Here is a 13,114-nt window from a genome sequence, read left to right on the forward strand (position 1 = left end):
ATGCTGTGAGGGATGATAACCTTATTCCACATATACTAACCATCTCGTTTGGCCCGAGGAACATGCAGCTTCATATATACATAGTGTGGGACATCTTGCCATGTCTCTGTTGATGTACTACATGAAAAGCATATTGTACGTACCTACTCAGAGAGCAAAATAGACGGTACGAAAGAAAAAAGCATTCGATTGATGCAAATGTAACTGAGAAAAAGGGAATCAAAGAGGAGCTTTACCACATAAAACCCGGAGCAGGGGAAGGGTTGATGACTTTGGAGAAATGAAACAGTACTCTATATGCAACAAGATCTCGAGGTATCGGACGTACGTACATTCAGTGCATCAAATACCTCATATAGCAATATCGTGACATATAACTCATGGTTTTGCTTGTAGTCTAGCAACTCTTTCGCTTAAAACTATAGACGAAATTTTTTACTTGATTCCATTTGTAAGAATTTTAGACTTGGCCTGATCCATACAATGTAGTTTGCTGATGTTCAACCTAGCGGCTTCTTTCTCATAATGCACGTGTCGGAAAAGCTGGAGTCCTCATCTTCTGATTTACTAGAAAGGATGACAATAAGAAGATTTTTTTCCCCTTCTTGTTAAGCGCACTAATTGATAACGTTCAAGTCATAATACTCAAGACAACAGGTGGTAAATCCTACTGGAACTTTGTCTTTGACACTGTTTGAGATTTTACGGTCTTGTTGTTTCTTTTATAGAGCAATAACACATCAATTGAACGGCTAAATGTTACATATACTTCAAGTTCACCCAATATCGTTTATTCATTTTAGATTCATATCTTTATTTGCGATGTAACTGTAAAGGTCAGCTTTACAATAGATGATTACATACAATCAAATATGAATTAAAATGGAGTTACAATGTGTGATGAAGGCTTCTATCATTATAAGACATTGGTAGGGGGATAGCGGGTGTTTGCCAAGGATACTTGTAAACTGAATGATGCTCCACATCACGGACCGTCTATTTAAAAGAGGAGGGTTATTTCCGATGTCAATTGAAGTTAGTTGTTAACAAAAGATTTAGAACTTAGAGACCAAGATAGCTTCGTTCATATCCATCTCGTGTAAGAAGTATATTTCTTCTAGAAAAAGCGAATGTTTCATCCGATTTAGTACTGAGGTTTGGCTTTGAGCTGCTTTGATAGAGACCTATATGAAATTCAACTGTAGACTATGCACATTATACAGTGCCTTCATGATATACAATGTATTTTTAACCAAGTAACACTTAGTGATCCTACCTAAAATAAGGTTATATTGATATGATTAGTAACAGATTCCCGTGTTTTGAATTTCAATACGTTATTTCACACAGTATACATAAACTATGTCTAGTAAGGTTGGTTTGAAGCTCTTGTGAAGGCAAAGAAAGCCTACTTTTATGCAGCTTTGAGTAATCAGTAATGCAAAATTAATTGATGTAATGCCGGTTATTAGGACCATGAGTCTTAAAGCCCCAAAAACTATCTTATTTACATGTTCACAAGTAAACTAGTTCCCAACTTTTAGGTGATGAGCTTTCAATGTACAACGTTCGACAACAAGGGCACCTCAATCATATGATGCTATGTTGAATATCTATCTTCTCAATCTTCCACTTCATATCATCAGAACACATATACAAACTATCAAACAATCGAGTATTTTGTAGAGCACAGGGCAGAGCAATTTGTGCTGAGATACTCATCATGATATCGTTTTAATTAGCTCTCAAGATCTGGCCTAATCAAGTGTAAAAATGTGCCCACAAAATAAGAGCATATGAGATTCGGTTTTGTATACAAACGAGAAAGATTTCTTGGAAAAAGTCTAGATTTTGTTGAATTACCATTCATATCTCTTAATTTGTAAATGTATCTCTCGATTAGAAAAACTTTGCTCGTTTTGGTACTACTACTTTTTTCTTTCTCTTCATCCTGTGCACCATCGTTGTGAGAAGTTTATGTTGATAAAACTAGGCTGAAGACTTCCCTTCACTTCAATATGTTATGAGACAACTGTTTCAGCAAAGGTGGCAATGAAAATCATTGATTAAAACTTTTTGATACGATGCCAATGTTCAACCTTCGTCAGAGGTCCATACATGCAAAAATACTCGATACAATAAAACTTTAAGAGTTAGTAGCCCTGAAATGGTAGTGCGGGAGGTTCATAGTAGCTTTTTATTACATGTTTTCTCCCTACATGCTTTGGAAATGAAGCCGTTGCTCATCAAAGAGTACTGATGCTGGCGATGTCCTCTTCGATAGCTGGTATCGATTTTGTGATGATCTGAAAGCATCGTATGTGTTTGCATCTTTGAAAAAGATAATACTGTTTTAACAGAACTTTCAGTATATACCAACCTACCTTAAATACCGAACTACTTTTGATGTACTCCCTGACAACCAACCACACATTCCTGATACTCAAGAGTACGTTTTTTTTGAACATATGTAATGTAAACAAAGGGAAAGAAGCTACGTATCTTGTTTTGTGCGAAGAAAAGCTAAATCCGAGTAGGCTTTAGATACCTGCCTACTGAATTGTCAACTTTTCTCATCGTCTTTTACACTATGAATTCCCCTTTCGTCATCCTTGAACTAAGCTTTGCGTATGGATTGTTGAAGCACATACATCTATCGACAAAAAGAGAAAAAGAACAAGAGCAAAAGGTGAATAATTACCCTAGCGATCGATCATAACTGAAATAAACGAGGGGTACTCAGACTTCCATCGATATCTTCTTTTGAAAGACAACATGTTTATGATGAATCAGCGTCTGAGCTGTATACATCTGCGAGCGTTCTATACAGTACTGCCAAGGTTCATTATATCTTGCTAATCACATCTCTATATCTTAAGCGGTCCAGTGTAGCCTTGTAAAAATATTATTCATCTGAGAAGTCTGGTAACAAGACTAATGAACGGGTGTTCATTTTACCATATAAACAAACAACAGCAGTTTCTCTCTACATTCGATATGATTTTTCCGTTTTTCTAGACTAGATAGAACGTTAATTAGATGAATTGGCAGAGTAAAGCCATGGCAACATTTACTGAACCATTTTTGAAGAGACGGTCGCTTTTGAAAAGGCATGCACTTCATTCTTTTGGCAGTTCAGTTAGTTTATTCAACAATTTTACTGTAAATTACAATTTCAACATTTACGCTGATTCAAACAGTCCTGAAAAATAGCCTTTCTAGGAAGTTGTAAGATTTTGTGAGATTTCAACGCCTCTCAAAGCGGGCATGGACCAATATTCCGATTTGAATTGAGATTCAAAGACAATTTCACGATTCCTTACACATATGATAACTAAATAGATCAAGATACTCAGGTCATGGCTATATAGCTTATGAAAACTGATCTAAAAATTCTTAAAAGCTCTATAATTAGAAGTTTATGGCATGCTTCGTAAGCAAAAGTTGACAAAATTGCTAGATTTGTTTGTCAAATCAGTAACTTCTTGATAGCGCGGAGTTGACAAAAATCTGCAAGGCACAGAAGGAATTGCTGATCTCTTCCCATGCGTCAGATATACCGTTGGGTGTTTGATCTGACATCAGATCCAATAGAAAATTGCTGGCTAGCGTTGATGTAGAATATCTCGATTTCTTTGATTGCTCTCCGTGGAAATCGTATTCGCTTATAGTTCATGTAGAACATGGAATGTAAGAGCAAACAGAAATCAAATGCTGAGCAAAATATTCCTCGTGCGCTTTATATTCGGCCCGTTGTGGGAAATGAAAAGCAATTGGTGTAGACTGTTATGTAGTTCAAACATTCGTATATCATTATTACACTCAACAAACCGTTTAGCATTGGGTACTCGGTTATAGTGTAACTACCAAGCCTTAATTTTTTTTCCGGTTGTGTACCATGAGACATATGGAAGTTTTATAACTCAATGGTCTTGATGCCTATAGTGATTTAATATGGTCAAGGTGATTTATCAGCTCGTGTAATTGTGCTAGAGCAGAAATAGTCTAGCGCATTTCAATGTATATTTAAGCACAGGACGTCCATATTATAAGCAATACTAAAAAACATCAATGGAGAGCGTATGGCGATGAGATTTTTTCGTCACTTTTCCTCGAAGTTTAACCTGATACCTGCCTAAAATGACTCAATCATTTGTATTCAATACTCGTATGATGATATATGGTACATCACCAGTAGAACAGTTTAATCAAGTCATCGCGCATCATTAATAATTGACTCTTTTAAGAAGAGAATTGACAGCAAAAGTAACGTTACACATATTACTCTCTTTTTGAGTAACATTGAAGCATCGTTTTTTTTTTTTTTTTTTTTTTTTTTTTTTTTTTTTTTGTCATTCTGTAAGTTTTGTTCCAGGGATAGCTAATTGCCTTAACCATCTTTACATATTTTCGGAGTGAGGAGTGCCTGATAAATTTGCTGCTATTGACATTGAGAACTTCTATGAGCACAACATCTGTGTACTGAAAAAAGAATATATGTGGTGATTTGAAATATTTAATAAAAAAAAAGTGTCTAGATAATAGTGAAATGTGGGATTATTCAGTTAATCCAGCTTGTTTAGCCATAGAATAAAAGATGGAGTCTTCATCTTGCAAGAGCTTCTTGGGCGAATCAAACTCTGCAATGGAGCCCTTGTCTAGAACAAGGATTCTGTCAGAGTCCAATACAGTGTTGATTCTGTGAGCAATGGTAAGAATAGTACAGTTGGCGAATTGACGACGGATTGTCTCTTGGATAATGGAGTCAGTTTCAACGTCAATCTAGCAAGTCGACAAAGGTCAGTATCCGATATAACATAAACACGAAGATTCAACTTACAGCAGCGGTAGCTTCATCAAGTACAAGAATAGTTGTGCGACGAAGGAGAGCACGGGCTAAGCAAATCAATTGACGTTGACCAACAGAAAAGTTTTCACCACCTTCCAAAACCACAGCATTCAGTTTACCGTCCATGCCAGCAATGTGTTCTTGAAGGTGAGAGTGCTGCAATGCTTGCCATAATTCAGCATCGTCATGGGTACCAAATGGATCCAAGTTTTCTCTGACAGAGCCAGCAAACAAGACAGGATCCTGGGGAATAATGGTAAGACGAGATCTAAGATCAAACAAACGCAAGCTAGAGATATCAACATCATCAATAAAGATAGAACCCCTGGCAGCCTCGACAATACGGAACAAACTCAAACTCAAGGAACTCTTGCCAGCGCCGGTACGGCCAATAATACCAATCTTTTCCTTGGGTGCTACAGTGAAGGATAAATCGCGCAAGGCAAGATCTAATCCAGGGCGATAGCGAGTAGAATAATCACGGAATTCAATCAAACCCTTCTCAGGCCACATAGGGTTGACGCCACGCACAGCATTATACTTTTCGGTAGGCAAATCAATGTACTCTTTGATACGTTCAACAGAGACAACATTGGTTTCAATTTCACAGTAGGAACGGATAACCCAATTGAGAGCTTGAGTGACACTGAGGGCATAAGACACAGAGAGACCCACCAAACCAGCATCAATCTTGGAAGAGCCATAAACGACACCAATGACAGCAAACAGAGCAGCAGCTAAAATGATGATGGAGCCCAAAAATTCAAGACGAACAGCCAGCCATCTGTTACAGGAAATGGAAGGGAAGTAGGCTCTTTGGTTATCATCCAATTTGCCTTCATTCTCAAACATAAAACGCTTTTGTTGCTCGTATGCACGGATAGTAGAGACGCCAGAGATGGTTTCTTGAAAGTGAGAGTAGATGGGACTCTTACCGACTGAATCCAGACGCTTCAGCTCACGAGAAGTAGCGAGGTAGTAGCGTTGAACATAGATGTAGATGACACCAAGAGGAACAACCAAAATCATAAAGAGGGGCGTAGAGAAGGCGATGATACAGATAGTGGAGATGACGGAGAAGAGCACGCGGAAATAACCGTTGAATGTTCTAGGTAACACTTCATCGACTGTGTGCTGATCTTTACTAAAACGATTCAAGATTCTACCCAAGGGAGTCGTATCAAAGAAGGACATGGGAGAACGCACAATGGTTTCCAGCATTTCAGAGTGCAAGACACGAGCAGAGCGGATGGCACAATAGACCCAGAGAACAAGAGTTTGCACCATGGCGAACAGAGTAGAGGACCAACCGATAAGCGCATAAATACCAAGGTAGAACCACACACTGTTGTTGGAGCCATGATCCTGATTCTTGGAAGACCAGTACTTTAACCATAAGTTGGTACCAACAGAGGCGATTTGAGCAAGAACCAACAAACCGAGGACAGCAATAACACCATACAGAGAGCAGGACTTGGCATATTGCTTGTAAACATCCCAAGTAACGCTGCCCTTGGCGCTTTCTTCCACAGTGATAAGACGGTTACTATCAACACCGTTCTTTGCGTTCTTTCCGTTTTTATGAAGGGAGACAAGAGAGGCGCGGCGAAGCGTCTTCGCGCTCATCATAGAGACATCACTGTTCATACGTTGACGTTGACGGCCCAAAGACGCGTCTTCTTCACGAGGCATCAGCTCAATAGAGGCAGTGTCAGATCGAAGTACGTCTTCTTCGCCGGCCTCGATAGTGCCTTCATTAGATTCGCCATCTTCAGAACCAGAGGCCTTGGTGGGTTGATTACCAAAGTCAGTGACAAGAGCATACAGTTCGGATTTTTGACTCATCAAGCTTTCGTAGCTTCCACTCAAAGCTATTTGACCTTCACGCAGCATGACAACTTCGTCCACTTGAGGCAAGTAAGAGATACCATGCGTGACGAGAATACGAGCCTTGTTCTTCAAAATACCATTAGGGCCAATGACATGGTCAAAAATATGACGACCAACATGAGCATCGACAGCACTAAGAGGATCATCCAACAAGTAGATATCAGCACGAGCATAGATGGCTCTGGCGAGAGATACACGGGCCTTTTGACCACCAGACAAGTTGATACCGCGTTCGCCAATTTCGGTCTGATCACCACCGTTCAGAATAGCAATATCGCTCTTCAATGAGCACGCTTCCAAGACGCGATCATAGAAATCAGCGTCCCATCTATGTCCAAAGACGATGTTATCACGCAAAGAGGCATTCATAACCCAGGGTTGTTGAGGAACATAAGCAGCAGAGCCACGCAAAATAACGTCACCGCCAATCTTGACAGTGTCACCGAGCAAAGCACTGATCAAAGAAGATTTACCAGCACCCACACGGCCAACGACAGCGGTAACTTGGCCCTTCTTGACCTTGATGTTGATGTTTTCGAGAACAGACTTGGGGTCTTCAGCAGACCATTTGAATTCACCGTTACTGATTTCAACAAGAGGCGTGTCATCAGTGTAGTTGGGGTCATTACGGTAATCTTCACGAGTGACAGCATAAGGATCCAGCTCCTCAGAAGAAAGATAGCTTTCAATACGGTACAGGGAAACGGAAGCTTCAATCGTGGATGTAATGACGTTGGGAAAGACAGTGAGAGGGAATTGCAAGAGACCAAAGAGAGCAATAGCGACAAAAGCAATGTCACTAGTCAAGGGATGCTCAGAGATGGAGACGTAGACGGCAAAGGTGGAAAGAGAGACCAAGAAGGGGATAGAAGTCCAGGTAAAGTTTTGCACGGCAGACATGACGCCAATCTTCTTCAAGGTGGCTAGTTCTAAATCGTTACGGATGAAGCTAATCTTCTCCAAGAAGGGCATTTCCCAGGCATACAACTTGATGACACGGATACCGTTCAAGATTTCGTTCATCAGCTTGACTCTGGCATCTTTGTTGCCCATCTGCGTCTTTTGGTAAGCGCGCATCTTGCGGGCAATGTAGGTGTTTAGAGGAATAGCAAGAATGAGAATGCCAACACCAGCGCCGATACTGGGGCCCATGGTGTTGTATAAAAAGAACAAGGCAATGACAATTTGGAAAGGACCACTCCAGACTATGCAATCGTTAATACACAGCTCCTAAGCACAAGCACTCTAGTACATTACCAATGTGAAAGTAGGTGCACAGATCCATCAATCTTTGAGCATCTACGCTCATGTGGTTGACAATCTCACCGACGGTGGACTTTTGGCGACTGGCATTACTCAAAACCAACGTCTTTTGATAGATGGAAGTAACGAGAGCAGCACGAAGACGCATACCTGTACTGAAACAGCGTTGGAAGTATTGGTGAAGGAACATGGTTTGGCAGATGGCTGTAATAAACATGGCAACAGCAATCAAGATACCACGGTAGGCAGGCTCAGGGTACTCGGAATTGTAGCTGGTGACCCACACCATCAGCTTCTTGAGGAGCATGGGCTGAGTGAACTGCAAAATATCTTGCAAGGCCTTAAAAAAGGCTGCCAGTGCAAAGGGACCGCCCAGTGTCTTTACAAGAGCACGCAGTAAGGAGGGCCTAAACTACGCTGTTAGACTTCACTGCTCTATACACCCACATCCGCCAACACTCACTTTGCTTTGTTCAATTCTTTTTGCCAATTCTCTTGGAATTTGACACCCACCACAGCAGATTGATCATCTGATTTGAGGTTCCTAAATCGAGTAACCGACATGAGACACAACTGATCTGCAGCGTATTAGTAATCCAAGCGTCTACTTACCACAAATCGTCCATGGTCAAAGGCTTTTGGTAGCCCAGCCTCATCAGGGGAGTCATCCAACTAAAAGTTAATCTACCAAAGATGTTGGTCTTTTCCTCAGGAGAATCAAGCTATTCATGCAAACAACCTATTCTTAGTCGATGCTCACCAATGTCGAGGGCTTCAGACGTACCTCATCCTCCTCCAACATAATGTATTGTGTCTTGGGTCGCTGCATGTTTTCCAGGCCAAAAATGATGATAGCCAACACAAAATTTGTAGCGAAAAGTGCGAATTGAGTGCCGTCTGTGTAAGGTGCGTTGTTCATGACCTTTGTACGCAATTTGATGCCATCAGCAATGATAACAAACAGCCAATAGAACAACAAAACTGCAGAAGAAACGCGATTGCGGTTGTATTCAATGTGGTGTAATCCAATGACAAAGATCTAATCACTGTGAATATCGGATTTGATCCAGGCACACCAGCGAGCACTTACCACAATGAAGATGGACAATCCTTGCACTAGCACTTGTGCATTGTCAATCCAGTCCATGCCGTCATTGAGCACTGACAATAAAAAGCTGGAAATGGTGGTAATCAAAATCAATAGCAAGGTGGTCTAGCAGAAGCCATAAGAGAATGAGCTCATGGTAAAGCCAGATGCAAGTTGTGCTGCCTCTTACCATCTTGGCAAAATAATGCCAGTTTCTAGTCATGTCAGAGGAGAGAGATTCTCGCTTTGATAAAATCCAAAATCGAATCATGCCACCGATAATCACAAAGGCGTATGGCACTAATGTAATGACACTGGATGCCAATAACGATCAGATGCTACACGGAACCGACAAACTGTATACAATACTTACGTATCCTCAAAACAAGGTGTGAAATCGGGCACTCGCTCATCTGAAAATGGACCCTAACATGACGGCATGGATGAGCGCTCTTATGTCTTGATGAATACACATTGCACGTTCTCTTACCCAGCCTTCACTGTTTCTACATAAACCAGACCAAGGATCCTGTTTACTGCGATGACCTTGGATTACCCATTGATTTGAGTCCATGGTGCAATAAATAAAGTCTTTGAAGAAAAGAGAGAAAAAAAAAGATTGAGCGAAACCTAAAATTGGGTTTTCTTATAGATTCGATTTGCTCTTTTGTCGTGTTGATTATTAACCAACATCTAAACGGTCACTTTCTCGGGTAAATTCATGGTTGGTCAGTTTTCATCGCCATGATGATAATGCAATGCCTTCAACTGTCATCCACATCAAGTTGCTCATGATTGCGCCATATGTCGCATATTACTTGTTACTACATGTATGGCTCTGCAGCTTTCTAGTGGAACATTTGGAAGCATTCAAGAAACCAAAAGCTTATTAATTCATTGCGCCCTTAGATCAGGTATCCATTTCCGCAGTAAGCCTTTTAATATGCATTTAAGGAAATATGGTACGCGCGTAAAATTGACATAATTGGCAAACAAGCTTTTGCCTGCCAAAACTCATTATGCATCTTGCAAAAATTCAGAACTGTACATTGCAATATCAAATGAATCTTGATCTCATGGTAAGCAACGCCAAAAATACGAACTATCTTGTGCTGTATTGTAGCCTCTACTTGGTAGATCACCACCAGGCCTCAGCTTCCTCGGCTTCATGGCATTGAGACCAACTGTCCAGTCTGATCTATGCAGCTTCTTCTCGAAATAGCCATTTGATGCGAGCAGCGATGTACCCAATTCATTTCTAAATATCTGTAAAAATTTCGCTCTGTTCTATAGTTCAATAGGCTGGTATGCGTGGTATTGCTATACTTCAAAAGCGCGATAGATGAGGTAGTGATATTCATCGCAGTTCAATCCACTGCCGTGAGGCAACTGAGTCTATCTTATTGTTCCATATCGTAAATAGTTCTAATATTGTGATAAGAAGCATAAGATTGAAAGAGGAATGGGGCACATAATTCAAATACCATTTGCAATTTTGACGAAGATGACAATCTTGCGTTTTTTTTTCATCGATCTTCGCATTTGGATGCTTCATTTGCGACAATTAAGCCTTTCGGTTTAGGTGGGTACAAAAAAAAACAAGTCAATGTAGTTAAGCGTAGCTTCATTATTACTTGCTGATTTGTAGTGCCCTTCTTACAAGCTCCAACAGCATCATTGACCTGCAGGAGAAGCATTGTATTGCCCTTGCCAGCGACCGTAAATAATTTAACCACCGCACATCAGTTTTTTGATCTCGATTCGTTCATATTGAATTAGTTCTGACTTGATTGATCTATTTTGCAGAGTTCGACTATATAAAATGTGATGGCCATCCCGTGTACCCTTAAGCTTTCTAAGAGTACTTTTCCATGCGCATCCAATGGTGTTACTGTTGAGGAGTGTTTTGAATACCACTATTGAGCAATTCGGTAAAATTTGAAATGAGGATTTTAACGAAAATAGCCATATTTTGCATATGAAAACCTCATAACAGTGGTTTCAGAGGTTGCTTTGGATCGAGAGAATCATTTTGATATGATACATACCATAGTAAAAGTCTCCATTTTCAAGGTGAAAAATGCGATTGTTTGATTTTCAAAGAAAATCATGAGGTACCCCTCATGCTTTTTGGTCGATTTTTGACCATGTTTTTTTTGGTCCCCAAAAAGTCGAGCAAAAGTGTCAGAAAGTTACTACTACTCAAGTGCAATTGTTTGGCGTTATTCCGGTGGCTCGAAAAGGTCTACATGTCAAGATATAAAGGCATGAAAGTTGTCAAATTTGGTTGTACTTTTGCTTTATAGCTTTTATTTACACTTCATAAATCACACCTTGGGTAGCTGACCCTTCCAGAAAATTTCAGCTGCTAATAAAGATGTGATTCATGTCGTGTAAATAAACTCTATAAAGCAAAAGTACAACCAAATTTGACAACTTTCATGCCTTTATATCTTGACATGTAGACCTTTTCGAGCCACCGGAATAACGCCAAACAATTGCACTTGAGTAGTAGTAACTTTCTGACACTTTTGCTCGACTTTTTGGGGACCAAAAAAAACATGGTCAAAAATCGACCAAAAAGCATGAGGGGTACCTCATGATTTTCTTTGAAAATCAAACAATCGCATTTTTCACCTTGAAAATGGAGACTTTTACTATGGTATGTATCATATCAAAATGATTCTCTCGATCCAAAGCAACCTCTGAAACCACTGTTATGAGGTTTTCATATGCAAAATATGGCTATTTTCGCTAAAAACCTCATTTCAAATTTTACTAAATTGCTCAATAATTTCAGTCAAAACACTTACTACAGTTAGCACCACTGGAAGCACCTTGAAAAGTACTTCAAGAATGTATTAGGAAGCGAAGGGTGATAATCACAATTTATATAGTCGAATATCACGAAATGGATTTTAGAAGTCGAAAAAAGACAATTTCTGTCCAATCTTGAACAGAAAAAAATAAACTGAGTTTTAATTAGTTTTGGCGGCGGCATTGCTGCTGAATGACCTAAATGCCTTTCTGATGATGACAATGATGATTGCGATGCTGGTTAAATGGGGATCATGGAATTAAAAGGACAGTTGAATAGCCCGAATACTTTTTTAAGGGAGCTCTACCTCATAAAGATGTCTTTTGCAATGACAATATCTCAAAAAAGCCGCTGTAGACCTTACGCAAGTCCTGTATTTACTTTTGGCCAGCTTTATGTCGCCATCTTATTAAGAGCATCAGCGGCAGCGAATGATATGGCAATTCTACTATCAGAAAATGACGATTGTGATATAAAAATGCTGCATAAAACTTGAAATTTCTTTCACACCGTCTCAATAATAGGCTTTGTGTGATATCAGTGTAAAAGTAAAAAGGGTGCTGAGAGAGATATCTCCTCTCCTCCTACTAGCTCTGATATAACTAATAATTGGTTGTCTAAAATCTACTTGGTATACCAAAATGTCTTGGGCGAGAGTCTGCAGTGGGGACGCCGACATCGAGCGTAGCGAGATAGATCGTCTAGTAAAAGATATATTAATGATGCTGTTGCATCAAGTTTCTTCATTTAACTGTTTTGGATTTATCAAATTTTATTAATGCTATGTATCAGTGTTATAACCCAGCGAGTCTATGATGTTGACCTGATGCTTGATTAAGGTCGACAGATTGTGCGGTAAATCTTCAGTCCGCATAGCATGCATCCTCGCAGTTTGCTGCTTTCATCAAGGTTGTCTGGAGAGCCATATTCTACGTATAGCTGAATCAATCTAATAATGAATCTTATGGCAGGAGGTATGCATTTTGTCTCGCTCTCATTCGCTGTGTTTTTAAAGTTTGGTTATGATTTAACCATGATGATCCTGCATGGCATTTACCCCGCTCTATAGACATATATTGATGAAAGGAGGTACAGCTGTCAAAAGATCAAAAGGGCAACTCGAGAGCAAAACAATGAATTTCAGTCAGCAAGATGGGCCCTACAAATTGAGATGTGGTGGCACATTGCCTCACATGATGCCTACATC

The 13,114-nt window shown here is 39.9% G+C and overlaps 1 protein-coding gene across 1 annotated transcript; it reads right to left on the reverse strand.

The window, feature by feature from the left end:
* Positions 1 to 4,557: 4,557 nt before the first annotated feature.
* On the reverse strand, positions 4,558 to 9,663 carry LAP3_2 (bleomycin hydrolase; the record flags this gene model as incomplete). The annotated part of the gene is made up of 10 exons (XM_064830040.1): positions 4,558 to 4,782; positions 4,841 to 7,944; positions 7,997 to 8,409; positions 8,466 to 8,546; positions 8,615 to 8,724; positions 8,787 to 9,041; positions 9,093 to 9,215; positions 9,280 to 9,403; positions 9,463 to 9,515; positions 9,580 to 9,663. 10 exons carry the CDS (start codon positions 9,661 to 9,663, stop codon positions 4,558 to 4,560), a joined length of 4,572 nt encoding a protein of 1,523 aa, XP_064682542.1.
* Positions 9,664 to 13,114: the final 3,451 nt, after the last annotated feature.

The sequence above is a fragment of the Mucor velutinosus genome (genome assembly GCF_035048745.1).
Source record: "Mucor velutinosus strain NIH1002 chromosome Unknown tig00001564, whole genome shotgun sequence".
Classification (NCBI taxonomy): domain Eukaryota; kingdom Fungi; phylum Mucoromycota; class Mucoromycetes; order Mucorales; family Mucoraceae; genus Mucor; species Mucor velutinosus.